Raw genomic sequence first — 23551 nt, 5'->3', positions numbered from 1 at the left:
TAAGCAACACAAGTCAATCTTTATTGAAAACTCAAGTATTAATACATAACAATTCTTGTTACAATAAACGTGCTTTTAAGAATTTAAATCTGAGCTCATCTACTCATTGAATTGCATAAAAATAAAAAAAAAAAGTATGAATTTTCACAATTGAACTGGCTCAGAATGGATTCTCCACTCTTTGTGTTGATGCAATAGTTCAATGCAGGAGTGAGTGATGCCTTAAAACTTATGTTGGAAGACAACATTGACCTAAACTTAAAAAAAAAAAAAAAAAAAGTACCAATACAACTGTTCGTAAGACAGTTTTAAAAAAAGTCATAAAAAGGAAACCTGTGTCTATTTCATAACAAACATGGAGAACTATTACTGGGGCCTCTTGTACTTCCATTGCATGCACTCACTTTTCCAAGTCTTAGACATGAGGGCAGCCAATAATAGCATTACAATTTAAAAAAACAAAACCAAAAACAAAACAAAACAAAAGAACACAACACTAACAAATCCATTCTACTTATAACAAGTCTGTACAGCAGCCAGCTAAAAAAGCTTTCCCAGTTTGCCTGCTAAGTGCCCAAAAGTCACAACAATTTCGAAAAGTCATGTTTACTTTCTTGATGTTGAAACTTCAGAGCCCATAAATTGTTTAGATTTTATTTTTTAAATCACAAATGGACCCTTATGACCTCTGGAATTAGATGTTTAAGTGTTGTATTCAACATACAAAAGAAAAGGTTTCCTCTTCCCCAGATAAACGCTGTTCCTCTTCCCTCTCTTCCCTCTGCAAAACACACCTTACTTTCTCTCAACATGCCCCCTAAACAGAGGTGCACACAGACTGCTGAAAGAGTCCTGACTACTTCTGAAAGATCTTTATCCTTTGTGAGACTTGATACACAAAACAATTCTAACTTTGCTGCAGTTGTTCCTTTTAATTAGCATTTACCTCATCAAATCTTAGGGTTTCTGCAAGAAGCTTAGAGTTGATATAGTATTAGAAAGCTAACACTTTATAGGAGAAACAACCTTAATGAGCTTAATGTCTTAATCTTTATGTCTTTTGAACAAGTGTTCACAAACATTTCAACATGAGGATTAATCGATTGCTTTTGATCCTCTGCAACTGCTAAGGTCAGCCAGTGACACCTGCTGGAGAAGACTGGACATGGATCATGCCTATTTCCTACCAACTACAGCACAAACCACATCCTGGGCAACTGCAAATTACAATTTCACAACTACAGCATCCATCTACCCTCTTTCCCCCGAGTTCCAGCTGAAGCATTACTATTTTTCATGTTCCAAACACGGGAGTTTCACATACATGGTATTCACTATTCTCTGGTATGACTCTAAGCCTAGAGTTAAGTGGTGGTATCAGATTGCTGTGCTATTTGCTATTCAAGCAAAAATATGTTCTAAACCCAAATGAACGGTGTATAATACTGTGCTTAAGCACTGGGGAGTGATTCCAAGCTAACTCTGACCATTTCTTGCTCAGATACCTTAAGAAGCTATTACCCAAGTAGAAGTGAAGCCTGAACACTCCATGAAGAGTAGTCAACATTGAGTACCCTAGTATACAACTCTGTACCATGAAATATCCTCAGACAACACTAAGACATTGTGGTACTTACAGTTTCTTTTGTTTGTTTTTTTGTTTTTTTGTTTTTTTTCCTCCACTGGATGAAGTGATATGAGGAAGGACTTCAACTACAATAAAGGTGTTTTGTTTTTTTTTCCATCTATCACTGCATCTAAGCATTTTACTTGCATAGTACACTCAAAAAGAAGCTTTCATCAACAGCATTCCTGTACGTCTCCTAGAAACTTCAAACAGGAGATGGTTACAACAAGCATAGGCAAGATCTAGTAGTAAGCTCTCTGTTCTCCTTCTTATCGTTCGGTTAATAACCACCACACCACTGACTACGGCTACAAGTTGTAGGTGCCAATTACTAGCCATTTTTATTTTGCTGCTGCTACATTTAAAAGACATTTTCATCAGTTATTACTGACATAGGGAATACCTCAGTCTTTAAAAAATACTTTATCTAAATTCAACACCTGAAATTTGAATTAAAAAAAAAACAAAAAAAAAATACTATCTTGGACTTCTCTCTGTTATTGCTGCAAGTTATCTTCAGTTCCAGGTTTAAAGTAGTACTTTTTTTAATCATATAAAGCTGCCATAAAAGTTTTTTTTTTGTTGTTTTTTAAAGAGAAGTTTGATCTGAAATGTCTCTACTGCACTAGCTCTTTTCATTTTCCAAGGAGCTCTAGTGCAAACACATACTGCGTATTTATTAATAAAGGAATTCTAAATAGGGAATGTTATATAAAAAGCAGGAGAGAATGTTTCGTAAGACCCTCACTGTGTAAACGCCTATTTAACGTTGTACAATTTCCCCCGCCGCAGTTTTATATCCATGCTTTCTACTATTTGCAACAAAATACCATTAAGATAGTTATATATACACATATTCCCCTCCCATTCCCCCCGCCCAGCCCCCCGCACTGTGCTTTTGGTTAATTCCCATATCAAACTACTGGAGACATGCTCCACCCTCCCAGCAGACTGTAACTGATCAAAACTGGAAGGTGTGGTACCTTTTTTAAAAAAAAGGCAAAGTTTCCCCCTTGTGGATGAATCCCGTAATGCAACTTAGAAAAAAAAGTGCTCAAGTAAGTGAGACTGCCCAAATGTTATGGAATATTATACAGAGACCACTTCCAAGATGACATTTAGGAATCTGAAGTTAGAGCAAATATACAGGATGTTATATTAATTCCTTAGCTATTTATCTAATGCAGCATTCATGAAAAGTTCTCTCCTAGGATTTTCAAAGCTTTAATTTATAGGGTGATGAGACAGGAGACAGCAAAGCTTTGAGCTTGTTCTTTATAGCTTCTCCCCAATATAGCACTGGTTCACACCTCAACTTTGTTAAAATCATGCTAAGACAACAAAAATGTCACACTCTACTAGCTAAACTGAACAAATGGCCTGTGTTAATGTTCACTGTACTCTCTGGCACACCTGACTAATCAAAGCTGCAAACCTACAACACAAATGGAATTGTTAAACAGACTTGACCAAAGCAGTACAGATTCAAATGGGTTGTCTGGGGGTAATTTTCTGCTCCATATAAAAACATATGGAAGTCCCTAAGCTGCTCTAAGTGCTCATGAGTAAGGTTTAAAGTACTTATTTCAATAACATCATTTATGTTAAAGGCATTAGAAATAAGGGGGCTGTCCACTGGCAGTCATTCTTGCAAAATAATCCTAAATTTTATAAAACAAAAGGAAAAAAAGTTTTAAAAAATAATGGAGAGTGCTTACTGTAAAAAATAAAGTTACTGAAGGCTCTACCCACCGACGGATTATCTGGTTCACGAGCATCCCACCAGGGCAAAGTACTGGAATGGAAGCATTAAATCAGCACTGATGTTACCCTGATGTACCCGCCAAGTCTGTAGAGGAGCAGAACACCCCAGAAAAAAAATAACTAGATACAGAACTTATAAAAAAAAAAATAAAAAATCATTTCTGAATGGAAATTAACCTACAGGAACAATACAGCCTGATACACCTCTGTGTAAACGCTTAGTAGGGAATAACATTTTATAACCATTTACTGCATAATTTATTGCAGGCAGAATGTCTCCAAAACAAAATCTCATCTTTCCGGAATCATAAGCAGGTTTAAGAAAAACCTTAATTTTATGTGCAACATTCAAATTAAAAAATTTAAAATCTTCCCCATAAGAATTTTGGAATACAAATGGGTTCTAAGGCTAGCCCTTTATCACCACAGCATTTTTTGAGGTACTTTTTAAAAAAATTGAAATTGCAAGAAAGAATATCAGAAATGACTCATTGCAATGAAATTGCTAATCTGCAGTCAGTCTTATTTTACATGCTTCCAAGTGCAATTTAGGAAGTAAAAAAAAAAAAAAAAAAAAAAAAACAACACTAAGAAAATACATCAAAATGCTGTAACCACTGAATGGCTCCTACTTCAATAACAAATATTTTCAGGAAAAAAATGAATTATCTGAAACCTCTATATTCTGGTAGCCCTATTACAGCATATCTACAGTCCATACTGCAAGTAGCTAACAAGGAAGTTGTGTTAAAATGATTTGTTCCCCTTTAACATACTCAGGCACACAAGCTTTCCTCGGGACAACATGCAGCTGAACTCCTCCTGTTTGTAGTAAAAAGATATAGCATTTCTTAAATTTCAGGAAAGCAAGCTGGGTCAACTGCACATAAGTTTTTAACTGACTACAACATTGTTTAGGAAAAACAACACAGATTTCCTGAACTGAGAACTAGAAGAAAGTGTTTTTCTATCAGCCTGTGTGGCAGTCTCACTTTAACACATCTTGCATCATATGAAAAATAGTACTGGATATGTATCTCCCCAGGACATGCAATTTGTTATGCAGGTGATGTCAACTCCTACTATTCCCAATAGCAAGTTTTGCCTCAAGGAAGTTTGCTTTATTTACTGGCACACACAGCATTACCTTTATCATTTCATTCTGATCCTTAAGAACATTTGTATAACACTGAATTCATATAATGAAAGTGAAAAGGTATGAAGTAAACTAATTGTGTGTGGGATTTCTACAGCTTTTCCAGCTTTTATTCTAGTCACTCCAATTTCGTAGTTGAATTTGAAAAGAATATATCACTAAAAAAAAGTGCCCCTTTTAAACTGGCAATTCCATCAACCCCAAAAAGGTTGAAGCACTATCTAATGTATCTTATGGTGGTCTACAAAGAAACTCACTTTCATGATTCTACCTTTTAAGACCCTGCATACATTACAACAGTGCATTAGTGATACAAGTTGTAAAATACTTCTCGGTTCCTTTGGATTTGCATATGATGGTTTTTGCATCAGTCACTGCAGGTAGATTGAGCAAGCTTTGTTTTTGTGTTTTAACATGCATTTGACTAGATATGGATCAGAATAAATTTATACTCCCTTTTTATCATTATAATTAGCTAAAAAATTGCAAGACAGTCCACAAAACAGGATTTGCTTTAAGACTAACTGCTGGAGTTCCAAGATGTAAGATATGCAGCACTGGAAAATCTTCAGTGATCAGGAATTAGTAGTGTTTAGCCAAGTGTTGAAAGCATTCAGAAGAAAAGTCCTGGTTGGAGGCATGAGGGCTTCAGCACCAACTTTTAAACCTCAATTTCTTGATTGCATATCTCCCATCTTCAACCCTACATTAAGAAAAAAAGCAGGAAAGATGCTCAATTATGTGAAATACAATTTGAGTGTGGTAAAACATTCCAGTATTGCATGCACCACAGTCACCATAAACACACAACACAAAATTAAGTATTACATTAGTGCTACCCCAGTCATTATCCACTAGAATCTATAGGCTTCTAATTTAAGAAGCCATTACATTTATTTTCTCCCATCATCTTTCATTCCAGCTTTCTATTGTCCTTAATAGTTTTGTCTAAGTAGAAGGTGTAATATTAAGAAGTTGTTTAATGTCCAATTAAATCACCAGCAGTCATTAATTTAGACAAACTCTTACTTTTTATACTCATGTAATAAGACATTCTTGGATGAAACGAGCTTTTGTGTCAAACATTTCAGATCTGCATACTTCTATATAGCATCACAGCAAAGTGAAACACGGACATTCCACTACTAACTCAAAGGGCAGTCACTTCACAGAATCAGCGCTAGGAATTAGAAGGGACCATGACAGATCACCTACTCCAATCCCCCTGCTGGAGGAGGAACACCTGGATCACATCACACAGGAACACATCCAGCTGCTCACCAGGACCCCCAGGTCCCTTTCCCTTTTGCTGCTCTCCAGCAGGGCAGTCCCCAACTTATACTGCTGTCTGGGGTTGTTCTTGCCCAGATGGAGGACTCTACACCTGCCCTCATTATATATCATTACACGTCTCCCCACCCAATTCTCCAACTTCTCGAGGTGCCACTGGATGGCAGCACGGCCATAAAACTAAACAAACAAACCATAAACTAAACTGATTACAAGTGAAAAGTTCAAGTTGGTCTGACAAGTACCTGATTTCAAATTAAGCTGTTGTCTCAAAGAAACAGGAGCAAATATGAGCAACCCCAAAACATTAAGCTTACTGTCAGTTTGACACACATTACATTCCCCAAATCCCACCTTATAACAGATTTCAAAATTAGCTTCCTTCACTCAAAGCCCATGGTCTAACTTATGGTCTGTATCAGAACTACTCTTTCCGTGGTGACTGCAAGAAGCGTGAGCTGAAGCGTAACACAAACAGGGTGAGTATATGAAGTTAACTCAAGATTACCTATTTTTTTCAGCAGTCTGTGGGAAAGACTCACCTTCACAGCAAGGCAAAACATTTATCTTGCCTTACATATTTAGCCAATCCCTAATAAACGACCAAGTCACACATATTGCTCTGTTCAGGGATCACAGTACTGCTGAATTCGGCAATTACCAAAGACCCAAAAATATTAAAATACATGGGCCTAAATGCATTCAGTAAGGCAAACTTGAGGCTCATCGTTTTGTATTCCACAATCATGCAGCATGAAAATCTAGGTAGTTTCCTAAGATACAGACCACTGAAGAAGTCCCACTAGCTTTCTCTTTTGCAGAAAACAGTACTACATAAGCAAAAATTTGTGCATTCTAACTCTATTAAAATAGTGTAGAAGTACCCCAGATTGCTTACCTTCTGAAAAATCTCCCCAAAAGAACTGCAGTGCTGGTATTTATTAATAAATAAAAATAATAAGGATTAATTGCTTTCAGTCAAAATCAGTAACTTACACTGACTGCCAGGATGATCACCACTGTGGGGGCACATAACTATAGGTTGGTGTGCCTGGAGCCCGGTATGTGGGCATAGTAACTGGATGAGGGGCTACTGGAGTTGGGGAATGAGTTGTCAACAAAGTACCTAGGATGAAGAGAACATTTTTTTTTTTTTAGTAAGCACAAAGTATAGGAAAAAAAATACAAGCAGAGTTAATTAAAAAACATAGCTTGCTCATCTTCTGATTTAAAATTATCAGCATCATTTTGCACTCCAGCCCTAATCTTCCTTCAAATATTTAAGCACAACAATCATTTTGATATTTAATCCAATGTAAAGATACTCATTACTCCAAAACAGCTCTAGCAGAAACCCTGCAACATAAGCATATTGTTCACTGGAAAACTTTTTCCCACAGCAGGCTTTACATGCCAAAAGAATACTTGATAGTAAAGATAACTTGACTGAAAAATCAGAATAAATTAGTCGTCGTTTACATTACTACAGAAACAGGTTTTTACAGACTAAGGGAGTTCAGAAACAGTCTGAGATGCCAGGATCTTAACAGCCTTACTCTGTAGTGCTTGTACAAAGAGTAACAAACACCTGGCATAAGCCTGCCCACACGCAAAACTGAAACAAACTCTGAAGTTAATTCAGTTTGTGACACACTGCTTCCCTTGATTTGAGATTCCTCAAATTAAATAAGTTTGATAAGGCCAGAATCTGAAAACAAACTCATGGTGCCCATTTTTTAAATGACTGAACTTCATGTCATTTGAGTGAATGTGGACACTTAGTGAGTTGAAAAGCACTGAGTAACAACACCCCCTCAGTGAACAAGCACATAAGAGTCTAGATGTTGGTTAAAAAACATCTTCTCCAAAGCGCTAGAGCTAGAAGAATGTGCCATTAGGCAGCAGACATCCCTAACCATTGCCTATGACAGAGGACCTGTATGCAGTGCAAACACAATGTTATATTTCAACATACAAAGAAGATCAGCAAAGTAAGGGTAGGCTGAGAACATAGTTTTGCTCAGCCTTTAGAGGTTGCTGTCTTCTACTAGATAAAAAGAAGAAGAAATCAGACTCTACACATCAAGACAAGCGAAAGATGTAAGAAGATATGAAATTACATACATATGTAAAGAACAACCCTTTTACCATAATACTAGTATCAGAAATAATAGTAATATCTCCATCCTTAGGAGGTGGTCAAAATATCACTGGACAAGTAAGCAACCTGATCAAGCAGGACTCAGTTTGAAGACACTGGCCCGGATGACCTACAGAAGTCCCTTCTAATCATAGCAATTTGATGGTTCTGTGTAGCATGTCTCTGGCATCACATTTTTGTAATGCAGCAACGTTCTGCCTCAACTGAAGGAGAGCTTCATCAAGAAAACACCAGGGTTTTAAGTCCACATACCTGCTGACATTGCCATAGTAGTCCCAGCCACCATCCCCATAGTCACACCATTTCCTCTTGGTGGCGGAATAGGAGCAGGATACATAGTTGCTGGCATGCCATTAGGCTGCACAACTGTGGTGTGGTGAATTACGTGGGGTGGTGCTGCATATAAAGGCTGTGTGTAGTAAGTGCCTTGCTGTTGAGAAAAAAATAAATCGAGCAATTATTGTGTATCTGGTGAGGAAAATAAGTGTTACTTTCTTTCATGAAAGTATCAAAACACAAAAGCTTTATTAAAAAAAAAAATGCAATAGATTTACAGAGTAGAAGCTAGAATACTCATTTCAGTTATTTCAATTCTGCTACACTTGCAAACTTGGTAACATTTAGTCCCTTGTTTTAAGGCATTACTGTAACATTTAACAGCAGAGACCACCAAAGCTCTTCAATCCTGACCATACCTTCTGCAGTAAGGTCTCATTCTTCATTCATTCTCTTTGTTTCACATCTTTTCATAAATTAATCCGTAACAGAACTTCTCATTCTTTCACAACTTTTTATTCAACTTTTTTCAATTAAAGAACCAAAGGTTTTTAACAAATCCAAATACACTAAGCAGACTGGATAAACCCTGTTAGATGCTCATTAATCCCTTCCAACTACTGTGCATGTGCCAAGCCAAATTTCCTTTATAGAAAAAAGCACCTACTTTTCTCCTAATAGCATTTTGTTGAAGTGTCTTTATTCTACCATTTCTAGTAGTTCAACACTTTGCCTGTTGAAATAGTCCCAACAATTTTCAGTAGTTTTTAAACAGATTTGTTAACTCCTTGAATCATAACAAGAGTCTTCCTAAAAAAAAGATTAATGTAAACTTATGACAATTTTTGACAAAATGAAGTCATGATGCGGTAGTTACAACTTCCAGCACTCATTTTTAAAACTACTCAATCCAGTCTCTCTTCAAGGACTTAACATTTCATCACAGAGCACAGAGCAACTGTCACATAAGAAGGAACATAAAGGTGGTGTAACCATCACTTAAGACGGAACACTAAATTACTGCATTAAAAATCCTCACTGTTGTCAACTGAAAATTCTCTCCAATCATGAAGGAATAAATGCAAAGTAAAGGTTACAGTTCAACCAGGCAGTACAACGTAAACAAAACACTATCCAAACAGACATAAGACAGGTTTGTTTGTTTGTTTGTTTTTTAAGGTTTTGTTCATTTACCTGTGCATATGGATTCTGCTGTGGATAGGCACTTCGAACTGGGTACACAGCAGTCTGATAGGGATTCGGTGACGAAGAATATGGCGGGACTGCACCGCTGGTAGGTGAACAAGATACTTTATATGGGGTGCCTGGTGTATAACCTGAAACAAAGGTAAATCTGCATTAAGAATATGAAAAACAAGTGTCAGTACACTGCTTGTGAAGTCGAGGGTAACAATTTTCTTACTTTCTGAACTCCTTAACCTTCACATGAGTATTCAGTAGCCTAGCCTCAATACCCCCACACAAGTTGTATCTTCTGTACACTACTAGTAGCAGTCTGTTTGTAACATTTGACTGTTTCAACTAAGAATGCAGACCTACTCTGTTTTTGCATCAACTTGCTTTTCAAGTCACTGGATATTGGATAAAAATGTGGATTTGGATTTCAGCAGTAGCATCACTGTTAAACCCTTGGATTCAGCGTATCAGACAGCATTCAGACAGGTTCTCAACACACTCCAAATTGTACTGGCAGATGATAATGGGTGGCTAACATGCATTTACCTTCCGTAGAACATGAAACAGCACCAGAATAACAATATAAAATACCAGAATCTTGTAAAGAGCCCAAGATGGCTCTTCTCTCTGAAAACAGAACTGGCACACAATCTTTAACATCCACTTCAACTAACCTTAACCCGTATTTGCTGATATTTTCTGAACTGACTAAGGTAAGTATGAAAGACCATACCATTACAATATAAACACTAATTCACTGTAGCTGCAAATTAGACTTCAAAGGTACTTGAGTATCTTTAAATCTACTTCTGGTGTATTTTAGATAGAGACATACCCTTAATAATCACTTAAAATTAATTTTATACATTACGAGACGACAGATGCCATCAGAAGGATTTTTTCACTCCTATTAGAAGAGCCCCAGAGCCAGTCTGTGTTGTACACTAGAACTGCTCAGTTTTCACAGGGATAAGTAGTAACTGCTGGCTCATACCCTACCTAAAAACAGGTGGGTTTTCTGTAACTCCTTCAGCCCTCACCAGAGGCACTGTCTCCAGATAACAGTGTCAGGGCCTGACGCAGGATGGAGGATAGCTGTGAAAAGGACCGCTGCTGTCACAATGTGCTGCACATTACTATCCCAAGATTACACCATGATTTAACAGCCAGAGCAGGAATACAAATATGCTAGCAGCAGCATCCAGCGGCAATGACATTTAGGATAGTAAACAAGAGCCCTGGCCTATTCCAAGAAAGTGCCTGTGCCATGCTGAAAAGATCAGAATCAGGAGCACAAGATCTCAGGTCTCATGCAGGCCCACCCTGCCAGAAAATGCAACATGCACAGAAAAGATTTCTGTTTACTTGGAATTGTACTAACCAGTACTAGGACAACACAAAGAAGAAATACCACTTGCTAATTGCAGAAAAAAATGAGACTACCAGAACAGAGAGTAGGTCAGCTTTAAAAACTGTGTCTGGAATGTGCTGGCTTTGATACAGAGAACAGATCAGAAGCCACATAACATACACACAACACTGGTATTTGCGTCGTCAAAAAAACAGGCTGCACAGACAGCACGATCACAGGTGACCTTCATTCTTCTTGCAGAAGTCAAAATACTGGACACAAAGCATCACTACTGAACTACAGCTACATCTACAGGCAAGCCACTCTCAATCTAAAAACCCTCCAAAACACCTGTACCGGCAGTTTAACTTTCACTATTCTTGCAAAGTGGTACAAGGGTATTCCGCCTTCCCACTTCATTTTTTTTCTCCCTTTCAAGGACCAGAGATCTTAAAAGTAAAACACATGGTTATACAAATACACAGAAATTTAAGACAGACACCTGTAAAAAAAAAAAAAAGTACGCTTTCATGGCACACTCGAATGTTATTGCATGTTGTGAAACTACAAGAGCCTTGATTCTGCAAACAAGCGGTTACGTAAGAAAAATTAAGAAACAAATCCCAGCTGTTAGGACAAAGAACTGAAAGCTGTTTTCTACCTCAATTAGTTCTCCACATTTTGAACTTCAGTTTATCGTTTAAAGAGTAGCTAAGAATTAAAACTACTCTTAGTTCTGAAATAAAAGCTAATTTTCTATTCAACAAGAACAATAAAAACTCTTAATAGCATTAACTCTTTGCACATCTTTATTCCTTTTCCATACAAGTGAAAAATTTCTTAATCTTCTGGTACATAGCACAAGATCTATTCTAACACTAGTCAGTGCAAACTAGTCTTACGAAATAATTGTTTCTAACAGGTCAACAATCCTCCCCAGGAAGATTCAGAATCAGTGATTCAAGAAGTAGCTGTAATTTCTTCCTCCCCTTACAGAATCATAGAATTATCAGGGTTGGAAGAGCCCTCCAAGACCACCTGGCCCAACCACCCCCCTACCACCAATGTCACCACTGAACCGTGTCCCCAAGCACCACATCCAGCCTTTCCTTGTACACCCCCAGGGACGGTGACTCCACCACCTCCCTGGGCAACCCGTCCCAGTGCCTGACTGCTCTTTCTGAGCAGAAATGTCTCCTCATTTCCACCCTGAACCTCCCCTGGCACAGCTTGAGGCCATTCCCAGGTCCTATCACTGGTTACCTGTGAGAAGAGGCTGACCCCCAGCTCCCCACAGCTTCCTTTCAGGCAGTTGCAGAGACCAATGAGGTCTCCCCTGAGCCTCCTCTTCTCCAGACCAACCCCCCCAGCTCCCTCAGCTGCTCCTCACAGCACTTGTGTCCCAGGCCCTTCCCCAGCTTCGCAGCCCTGCTCTGGACATGCTGCAGGGCCTCGATGTCCTTCTGGTAGTGAGGGGCCCAGAGCTGAACCCAGCACTTGAGGTGCGGCCTCACCAGAGCAGAGCCCAGGGGGACAATCACCTCCCCGGCCCCGCTGGCTGCACTGCTCCTGACACAGCCAGGATGCCGTTGGCCTTCTTGGCCACCTGGGCACACTGCTGGCTCGTGTTCAGGCGAGCATCCATCAGCACTTCCAGATCCCTTCCCTCTGCACAGCTTTCCAGCCACTCTGTCCCCAGCCGGTAGCACTGCATGGGGTTGTTGTGGCCAAAGTGCAGGACCCGGCCCTGAGCTGTGCTGAACCTCATCCCCTTGGCCTCTGCCCATTGACCCATCCTGCCCAGGTCCCTCTGCAGGGCCTTCCTGCCCTCCGGCAGATCGACACTTCCCCCCCCCCCAGCTAGGTGTCACCTGCAAACTTACTGAGGGTGCACTCACTTCCCTCACCCAGTCGTCCATAAGAATATTAAAGAGGCTGGGCCCCAACACCGACCCCTGGGGAACACCACTGGTGACAGTCACCAGCTGGATTTCACTCCGTTCACCACCACTCTCTGGGCCCAGCCACCCAGCACGTTTTTAACCCAGCACAGAGTGTGCCTGTCCAAGCCATGGGCTGCCAGCTCCATTCAAAAGCAAAAACTGCAAGAGGATTTGCAAACTGCAACCAGTAATAAGACTGTAACTGCCTCCACTTATGATCAAAAATCACAGCTTATCATCAGCATAGCTATAGGAATCACGATGATGTATACAACGGAGCACAGAAGGCACAAACACATCACTAAGTTAATCTCTGCCATGAAATGGAAATGATACGGACTGGTAATAAAAGCCTGCACAAGGTTTTGATTCCCATGCTAACAGGTATGTCCCCAATGCGAACTGCTCTCCCCTGAACTCCACTCCTGAAAAATTAAGCAATCCAGTGCACATGCAATCAAGCACCTCTAGATCTGAGACTTGCGCACAGGCAATACCATACCCAAAGGGCAGATTTTTTTGAATTACTTGAGCTTACAACACCTATCTGCTTTCCTCCCTTAAATTTGTGATTGAAGACAAGCCGAAACCAGTTCTGCACTTGCCTTGCCTCTACGCAAAAAAAAAATAAGAACAGACACATAGATTGTACCAACAAAAATAAGAAGGCTCTGCAGACAGACCTTTCAGATTACTTACTCTCTCTTGCCCTCAGTAATTACTGCCCCACCCTTGTAAAAAATCAAAACAGCAACTTACAGCCTGCAAAGAGATAAGTTTCTAAGGACTAACATCAGTCCTCCTTGTCATACAGAGTCTGATTGTAAATAAATAGATTCTGTTTTCCTTTGTGGTGTACAACAATCATGTTTTCCTTCACCACAAGGTATCCTGGACTCGAACGTACAGTTGAGAACGAGATTAAGATTCAGGACTTACTGGAGTCTCCTGGTAGTTAATGAAATGCCACACATTTCAAACACTGAATTTCAGTACTGCTAGCACACTTCCACAACGTAAATTTCACAATATTAAGTAGCATCCTTTCCTATCCTTGCATAAGTTATGCAAGGGCATTCAGGGACAAACCTGGATATGTGCACGCTTTATCTCTGAAAAATTAGCATAACACACGCAAGTGAAAGTTTTTGAAGATGGTCCAAATCTTTGTTAACAAAGCAATGTAAGGATTTCCTTAGTATGCAATAATGTCATAGAGAATACCGTTCTATCAAATACGTGCCTCTGGTTTAAGTACAGATTAAATAGCACCCAGTTCCATTTTGTTTCAAGCATTAGCACATCAAAATCACCTTCTATTAGTGACAACAGAACTACATGAAAACAACTTAGATGAGTCCTTTCGTTCTTCCATCTCCCTTCTCCTAGGCTCATAATGTTCCCTTTCTCTTAACTAACAAGCATGCAAGTGTAGTTACCTAAATCATTCCCCAATATCCACTACAGACAAAAGGGTTTTTAACCAGCAGCCAGGATCTTCCAGGCTATCAGTTTCTGCAACACAACTCTAAGATCAGAAAGAATGCAGTAAGCTGAATGTGGAAAGAAATATGATTAAAAAAAAAAAAAAAAAAAAAAAAAAAAAGAACTGGTTTTGGAAATCAACAACAAAACAAACAAACAGAACATTTAACAGACAAGGATCTGGAAAGAAGCAGTAGGATGCAAAGCACACAGAGTCCAGAAGGAAACAGTGAAGGAAAATGCAATATATTTTGTAAGCATCAACCTGAAATACAGAAACAATGACTAAGAACTCAGCTTTTCCCTTCTCTGAAGGTGAAAGCAGTATGACACGTCTTAAAACAAGATTATACTCATTTTAATTTCTCAGGTGATTCCTTATGAGTCACATTTAAAGTACTGTAAAACTTATCTAACTGTGTTATTGTTAGCACCAACAGCATCTCCTTATTCTTGGTTCTAATAACTTCTAAACTTCAAGTTATTTTTTAAACATACCCATTACACATACCTGTCTGGAAGGTAGGATTCGCTCCAGGATACATATTAGGGGAATAGGCAGGAGCAGCCGCTGCATAGCCCATTGGGAAGCCAGCTAGAAGAAAGAACATGTTGAAGTTATTTTTTTTTTATTATTGACTGACTGCCAAGTCTACCTACAACTTTATTCTTCCTGTACATCCTTTAATTGAGATGAGCAAGCAGATGGCCTTCAGTCACACTTCTCAAGTCTAATACCAGGCTCTTCTCCCAGGCCACCTGAAGCTGACTGCTAGCTGAAGGGGGCAGCCAAGGGGTCACAAGTGCCATTCTCCCTTACATCACTGTTTCAGCGTACCTTGATGTTGTCCAAAAAACTCTTATGTTAGTCAGACAGCAAAGTTTTGTGCAACTATCCAAAACTCTCAAAGTTTTATGATCTGATGAAGAGACACATCTGGCGAAAACCTCTTTTTCACAGAAATAATGAAATTGCTCAAAGTCAGAGCAACTCTGACTTTCCAGGTTAGAGAGATCACAAGTAGAAAGTACAAAGCAACGTTAAGCAATTCAAAACGCTTGTTACATTCCATACAGATTTGTTACTACACTAAGGTATTAAGCGTGCCAGTTTAAGCCCTGTACTAGGACACTCAACAGTAAGTGATTCACTGGGGTAATGGCATAAATGGTAGGTAAACATTTCTACACCAGAATTCAAGAACCACTATGGCTAAACTAACATGATATACTGGTCTATACTTAATATCAACATGAAGTTTTCAACATCTACAGATAAAAAGCAGTGACTATTCATCTCATCATCAGGCTTAAAGCTGATATTCTAAAATGCTACTTGGTTTTGAATGATTTCTATTTTCCCATAAATCCCAGAGACTTTATTAATTACTCTTACAAAAACAAAACAAAACAAAACTTAACTTGGGACTATAAATATACATATCCTAACTTAGCCCTGTAAAACACTCTGCAAATATATCACGTCACATGTAATTAGTCTTATCCATACTGACCACCTAAGAAAAGCATTTTTGTCTTGGATTTTAAGCCTAATAACACATTCAAGTCGTAACAACTTTTTAGAGTATACCTAGCTTGGAAGTTTTCAAATTTAAAACCTCCTAGTAAAAGGTTTTCATACAGTTCTACACCTTACTAAACTGACGTCACATCTGCAACACCATTTGTCGTCCAAGTTTTTGGTTCTCCATCCTTTCTTCACAGGCTTAGCTCCACAAATCAGAGCACTCTGAGCTGCTCAATAAACACATAATTTACATAAAGTGCAACTATGCCAAAACTATGTAAACTATGTCAAAACTATGTTAACTATGCCAAAACTATGTAAACTATGTCAGGCAGCAGTTTTAACATCTAGAAAGAACTTTCATCCCCATGAGAACATTTGGATATTGATTCCTTGCTACTGTAAATTCATCCAACAACCTCAAATAGGTGTAGTACAATATAAACAGCCATTAAATATGCAAGAGCTTTACAAACACAGTGCCTTTAAATAATACATCCCTCCTAGCAATATGCTCATAACTTTCTATTACCATGCAACCCATGTACATTCAATCATCCTGAATAGAAAATCTGTAGTTTCTACATTTGAAGAGGCAAGAAAAGGAGACGTAGCCATGTGACAATTAGAAAAAAAATAACCCTAAAATGCAAATTACTATCCATTTTACAGAATGTTTTGTGTTTATCCCATGGCCATTAAGCATGAGCCGGACAGTTCAGTAAACTATATCAATGTAACAGGGTAGAACTACTTGACGAAGCTGAATTTAAGAATCAACTTTCTGTAAACTGACTGAATTCTGTAGGTAAGAATTTTGAGCCAACAGCTTGAAGCACAGCACTTAAGGCACTTTTATAATGACTTGACTTACATTCCGTGTTTTTTAGTTATGACAGTTTACAACCATGCAAAGACTGGCAAATAGACATACAAAAACACAATTATGAGTATCTGCACCAAATAAGAAATAAGTTGTAATGTTATTTAAACTGCCATTTACAAATTTGCAACAGTAGATTTTCCTACGTAAAATGAAATACTACTTAGATCAGACTAAATGACAACTTCAAAGCAACACATAAATGGTTACAAGTACAAATGAAACCCTGGTTAATGTAAATCTGCATTTAGAAAATGAATAGAGATTAAAAAAAATAAAAAAGTAGCATTTCTGTAATTTGTAATAATTTTTATAATGGTAAAGAAATCCTCGAAAGATCAATTACAAATATAGAGATAAGTGTACTGTAACTGACATTAATCAATAAACCAGTGGTGCTTGCCTTACTATAAAAGTACTCTAGCCCATGTAGCTGATTAAAGATAAGTTACAGAGAAGGTGACCATCCTGCAAGACATATAGTTACACAGCATCAGCTCAACAATTGATTACTGCACCAAGCCCACTCATAAGTGACTATTTCTTGATTACAGAGAAAAATATAACTCAAGTTTATTTAAAAAAAAAAAAAAAAAAAGTGACTTACCTGGATAACCAATTCCTTTGGCATTTGCATAGGGAACCCCAGAAGAACCAGGGCTATACACAGGATTCATGATTTCAGTAGCTGTATAAGGAAAAAAAGAAAAAAAAACACTTATTTACTTATGTACAGGGAAAGTTTGAAATCTCAGCACCCAAAATGTACTTGGAAATGGAGGAAAGTGTATTGGGAGGAAGAAACAGAAAAAAAAAGCAGCAATTGCGCTGCTTATATCAGCATTAAAACTGTAGCTACAAGTAAGACAATCATTGCAGAATTAAGTTTCAAAGCATCAGGAACTCTCACTCAGCTAGACAATCTCTCGAATTAAACATTCCCTGTTGCAGAGGATGCTTTCAAAGTATTTCCATCTCCCTTAAAGCTCCCCTGTGGCGCACAAGTCCATAACACACTGTAGGAGCTCAAACTCTCCTGGACTTCTCTGTCAGTCATCTATTGTCCATGAGCCAGCTACCACCTCTCGATGTTGGTTTCCTCGTATTTCCTTTCCTGAGGCATCTAGCCAAGGGATACAAATACCAGTGTCTATTACTACTGGCACTCCAAGCCAGGGACTCCAATCCTTTACCAGCACTAAATTCATCCACTGTCAGCAGCCTAGGTATTAGAGAAGTGGAACAAGACCTTCTATAACTTGACAGCTCTCTCTCTCAAATTTATTTACTTTGTTTACTTGCAAAGATCTTCAGAGCACATAACAAATGTGCATCAAGCCATTGCTGAATTGGGTGTTCACACACCGAAAAGGCACCTGTCATCAGCATCACAGGCATAAAACTAAACCCACAGTTTTAACACAGACCTTGTACGTAAAAGCCAAGGAAAGTAAAATGATGCTTAAGATGCTTCTTAAGATTTTCTAGTAAGGCTGTGTACTTCTAGGAAAATAAATTACTGCATGAGAGCTCACAAGGATGCCCATCATGTGCCTCTGTTAAGAGTACTGTTTGCAACTACTGTTCTAAAATTTTACCAACAAAACACGTATTTTAACCCAATTATCTTCAATCCTCTGATTTTCTGCAAGTATTTACAGATTTACAATTTCTCTCCCTGTAAGTGCCAGCTTTTCACTCCAAGCAGCCTCTGATGCCAAGACAGGAGCGCACACTGACACCAGACTTTGAGCTGCACAGTCTCACTTGCAGAGCTGCATGCTATGAATTGTGCTGCTTAACAATTTTGTAAATAAAGTTTATGAAGCAAAATAAACTTCAGAATTATGCTTTCACCTGTTTAGTTACAGACCACGCTATGGTAGGAGTCTGTGTTAAGTCTCTCACTGTGGCTGCCCTGATAAACCCACATTAAGTAGCTGCATAAACACAAGGAGCTTGCTTTCCAAAATGAAAAGCTCTATGGCAAGAGTTTTAGCAGTACGTAATAGACAAAGGAAAAAATGTGCAAAATTAGGAAATTGGAAAGTAAATGCCTATGGGACGTTTCTTACCGAGTTTCACAAAAAACTCAACCTCCACGTTAAGAGAATTACAACTGTTTCTCAGACTGCCCGTTAGCAACACTAAGTAACTCAAATAGAATTGCTTTCATTTTTCCAGCTTCACACCAAATTACTGTATAATAGTATTGTATCAAAATGATACAATATATTAAAAATTAGTTAAAAACTAAACAACCTGCTGTTTACATCACTTAATACCAAGGGAGTTCCCCTGGACAGTGCATTTCGATCACTGGACCAACATGAAAATGCAGTTTGACACAAATCCCTTTGGAAATGCTCTAGAGCAAAGCAGTCTTCAAGTGTAAAGCATTATTTTCCACTGAAGCACACGAAAGTATTAAATCTGCTGTAGCTTCACTAACAGGCATATTGTGCTGGTATAATATATCACTGTAGCAAGATTGCTCTCTCCCCTCACTCCCACCCAGCCCGCTTTCTTTTGCGTATCATCCTTTCTAGATACGGACTCTCATTTACTCAAAATTTTCCAGTCTGTTTCCTTGCTCTCCCTGTACATGCCACTCGTTTGCATCTTTGTTCCTCTTTCTGTGTTGAATTTGTCAGACTTTTGCCTCTGAACTCACATGGGAGGTTCAACCTTCAATCCAGTCCCAACATTTCCAAATTGGGGGATACATCTTAAGGGAAGTGGATAATGCCTTCCACTTAAAACTAAATAGCACTCTCTGGCAAACCCATATCCCTACAAATATCTCCCTGCAGTCCTCAGCAATTAGAAGAGATGATCCTGTGAGCCTGCCACCATTCTGAATGACAAGATAAAGCAAGAAATACAAAGGACTGGAGGAAAAAAAAAATACAGCAAAAGCCTTCTGTAGATATTTGGGTAATATAATGAAACAAAAAAACAAACCAACTACTAGATGTATCAGCAGTCAATGACTGCAGAGAACACAAGGACACGCATTCTTGGGGACAACTTAAAGCCATTCAGAGCTTCAGATTTGAAGACAGTGAATGGAAATGGTCAGGCGACTCATCAGACTAGGAAGTGATGATTAAGAGAAAGGAATTCCAGCTAAGAAAGATGAAAAAAACAAACCAAACATGGCATTAAGAGCCTGCAAATTTTTACTGGGAAAACAAACAAACAAACAAAACCTCATACCTGAAGCTTACAACTGCTCCCTCACCCATCAGCACAGACATGCCATGGGCATGCACCTCATGCAGCTGTACATGTGTATGTGAGTTTTACCACTATTGCTTTCACTCATCATTCTTCAGCACTGAAATACAAGTAGACACCCAGCCATGTACAAAAAGTACTCGCAAGTTTCTATAATGCAGACAAAAATTCAGATCCAATTGCAATTAAAAGTAATTATTTTCAGGTCTTCTCTGAAGGGCCCAACATGGGTAAGTATAATTACAGAGTATTACCCAGAGGTTGGGAACATCCCAACCGTACCGTAATTTCACTTGGAAGAACATCTGTGACATGGAAATACGGAACCTCGCAGTCCACTCTTCCGTAATGCTTCAAGTCCACATCAAACGCTAGGGAAACTAGGATAAAGTGAACCCGAAGCAGCGTGGTTTCCAACTTTTTTGTTGGCATCCCCTCCAAAGCATTCTCATGTTAATGCCTATGTAAAGAAGTGTCTGCAGTGCACCGTCTGTATATAAATTGCACAGAGTCAATTCTCTATAAATTACCCAGTCACCTAACTCTTTCAGCAGAAGTGAAGGCCATCACCTTTATTAAAGATGCTCTGACTAAAGACTTGGAAAGCATGCTTGGGAAGTGCAAATGCTTCACCTTCCATTCTTGCCAAAAACAAACTCAGGTTTGACCAAGCCTGCTAAATCTCATCTTGGGGCAGATTCCAGGACGATCAACCTCCTTTTAAATCTATGTTTCAGGAAGTTGAGCACAAAGGCTGACTGCCTCTAGCGCTCCAAACTGGAGATGCTTTTGCATATCAGCTTTCCTGCTACACTCACAGTGACTACGTTTCTACGAATTTTTGCTTTTTAAAATTAGTTTATAAAAATGCATGGAAAAAAAAAAACACAGACCAATCAACTACTATAAAACAAACTGCATGTTTTTTTCTAACAGACATTTTCTTGCTATTTATTTTTAAAGTCGTGCAGAAAAACTGTTGAAACAAGATCTACTGGTAGGCATTTTCTGTTCATTTTGTCATAATTCCATCACAACCGTTGAATAAGAATCTCTCAAATAAGTAACTAGCCTAACGTACTGTGCGTCCATTCGTGTTTTCATTCTCAGAAGTTAACCGGACTCACATTAAAACATTTCAGTATTTAACACCTGTCCATCCTTGCATACTTTTTGAATGCTGTTTGCTATGAAACTGTACAAAGGACCCAATTTCCATGTATATACAATTCCTAATTAGGCAAAAAGTGAAACGCCATAGTAGCAATCTTCAATTTTACCCATTTGATTTCTAGTCAAAGCTTAAAGTACAAAATGCAATTCCTAAAAGTCCAGTTTTAATCTAAAAATGTCACTTCTGCTGCTGCTAAATTACAAAGAAAATAGTTCAGCGCAGTCCTGCTCTTCAAAGAGCTGACAATGATAACTGACTCAGTTGCATTAATGTCTGTCAAGACTTCAGCCACTGAAGTCACAGAATCACCAAATACCCTGAGTTGGAAGGGGCCCACCAGGACCACCTAGTCCAACTCCTGGCTGCACACAGGGCCACCCAAAACCCCAACCCTACGTCTGAGAACCTTCTCCAAATGCTTCTTGAACTCCAGCAGGCTTGGTGCTGTGACCCTGGGGAGCCTGTCCCAGTGCCCGACCACCTCTGGGTGCAGACCCTTTCCCTAACCCCCAGCCTGTCCCTCCCCTGTCCCAGCCCCATGCCGTCCCCTCGGGTCCTGTCGCTGTCCCCAGAGAGCAGAGCTCAGCACCTGCCCCTTCGCTCCCCTCGTGAGGGAGCTGCAGGCCGCCATGAGGCCTCCCCTCGGCCTGCTCTGCTCGGGGCTGGACAAACCCAGGGACCTCTCCTGCTACATACGTCTTCCCCTCTGGGCCCTTCCCCTGCTTTGGAGGCTCTCCTGTGGCACCCGAAACTGCACAAGGTGCTTGAGGCGAGGCTGCAGCAGGCCAAGCAGAGTGGGATGTCTGCTGTGTTCTCTTCCTACCAATCTGAGAAAGCTCAGACATCTGCAAAGGGCTAACTAAGCACCAGTTCAGTGACAGTGAGCGAGCAGGACAAGACAGTGGCAGTACATACTAAGGTTTTTCTCTTCCAGGCTGTGGTCCTACAGTTGACACCTTTGCACAAGTTCACAGGTGAAGGAAAAGACAAAGCTGGGAAGATTGTTTGCACGCAATTCCTCCCCTGCTCCACCTACGAGATCTTCTTTCCATAGAGGAGTAAGAATGACATACCTGCAACCATCCCTCTGTAACTACACTTTTTTCAAGACTAAAAAGGAATAAATTAAGACTTCAATCCTTTCAGATCAATAGCATTCTCATCTCTAAGTCTATTCTACGAGTGGTTTAGGATTTTTTTTTTTTATATTTAATTCTCACTTTTAAATACTGAATAACAGAATTAGAATAACTGTACACTAACAACAGCACTAGTGCCCAGTATCAGCAAGAGCAGATGCCGTATGAATACGTATTCATGACACAACATAATTAGTTCCATAGATCATTCCTTAATAAAACCAAAAAACAACAAAAAACTAGACATAAAACTCAAGATTCTGCAGGCGAACCAACCTCATTTGTACGTTAGTGGCATTGTTCTAGTTTTCAAAAAAAATCCCAACATTACCAAAAGCTTTTTACTTGGAGAAAAAACAACAACACCACGCTGACAGAGGAAAAAACAAACAAATGGCCTAGCACTTCTTGAAGGCTGCAATTTCTGTTATTGTTGTTGTACAAGAGAGTGACAGTTGCCAGCTCCAATCCTTGCATCTCCAGCACAACTTTGCAACCGTGTATTCAAATATTTTTGTTTGGAAGATGGAGAATAATGCAGCTGAATTGTCAATTCCGTGAGGGTGAGAACTTAGCAGTCCGTGTATTGCCAAGATTAGGGTAAGTTCATCGACGATGAGAAGTAAATAAACCTCAAACTGAAAGAGTGGAAACGCAACACACAAAGAACCACATTCGTGACGTTTTGGTTAAATCTGCAAGCGCTGATTCTTGGCAAGTTATCATCCTACAACGCAATTTTGTTTAGTGCCGGTTTATTCCATGTTCCTTTTGGAAAGGAGACGAAGCTGTCACAAGTTCCACAGAGCGACGGAATCTCAAAAGGCCCCTTCACTCCTCCTACTTTTCTGACCCGGGAATTACTGCCACAAAAACTCCGCGCCGGGAGCCGCGCACCACACGAGCACGGCGCTGCCAATTCCAACCTCCCGTACCGAAATCGCGTCAGCGCAGCCAGAAAGCCCCGGCAGAGGCGGCGGCACGCAGGGGATAACGGAGCGCCCCGGGCCGGCCTCACCCAGCCCTGCTCAGGCCCAGAGCCGCGCGGCGCCGCTCGCTGCAGGCCCGTGCGGTTGTTACGGGCAGGCTCCCCGTGCCCCTTCCCCCTCCCCCCTCCCCGAGCTGACGGGACGCGGGGCCCTCCCCGCACCTGCGATGGCGCCGCCGGGGTAGGCCGCGGGGCGGGTGGCGGTCCCGGCGCTGGCACTCACCGGGCTGCGGCGCTGCGAGCTGGGCCCCGGCCGGCGCGGGCGGGCTGCGGGGCGGGGCGCGGCTGCGGGCGGGGCGGGGCGGGGCCGGGAGGGGAGGAAATGGGGGTGGGGGGAGGGGGGAGCTGT

The 23551-nt window shown here is 40.0% G+C and overlaps 1 protein-coding gene across 2 annotated transcripts; it reads right to left on the bottom strand.

Annotated features, from left to right (window-relative positions):
* FAM168B (family with sequence similarity 168 member B) lies at positions 1-23551 on the bottom strand. 2 transcript variants are annotated; one of them, XM_084291989.1, is made up of 7 exons: positions 23426-23551; positions 17269-17349; positions 14762-14845; positions 9469-9611; positions 8251-8428; positions 6834-6963; positions 1-5250 (listed from the first exon to the last, which is right to left on the bottom strand). In XM_084291989.1, exons 2-6 carry the CDS (start codon positions 17336-17338, stop codon positions 6851-6853), a joined length of 588 nt encoding a protein of 195 aa, XP_084148115.1. In that variant the 5' UTR covers positions 17339-17349; positions 23426-23551; the 3' UTR covers positions 1-5250; positions 6834-6850. The 2 variants fall into 2 exon arrangements, with proteins under 2 accessions (XP_084148115.1, XP_084148116.1); XM_084291990.1 differs by having other exon boundaries at positions 23365-23450.

This window comes from Netta rufina (assembly GCF_964035555.1).
Source record: "Netta rufina genome assembly, chromosome: 9".
NCBI lineage: Eukaryota > Metazoa > Chordata > Aves > Anseriformes > Anatidae > Netta > Netta rufina.
The sequence above is the reverse complement of the archived record's forward strand: the minus strand, read 5'-3'. Positions and strand labels throughout refer to the sequence as shown.

Bases quoted from the DNA above. Each gene is read 5' to 3' on its own strand.
- FAM168B (XM_084291989.1), bottom strand. From the start codon at position 17,338: ATGAATCCTGTGTATAGCCCTGGTTCTTCTGGGGTTCCCTATGCAAAT. The intron at 14,846-17,268 runs GTAAGTCACTTT...TCTTTCTTCTAG, and splicing joins CAAAGGAATTGGTTATCCAG to CTGGCTTCCCAATGGGCTAT. The intron at 9,612-14,761 runs GTATGTGTAATG...CCTTTGTTTCAG, and splicing joins GAATCCTACCTTCCAGACAG to GTTATACACCAGGCACCCCA.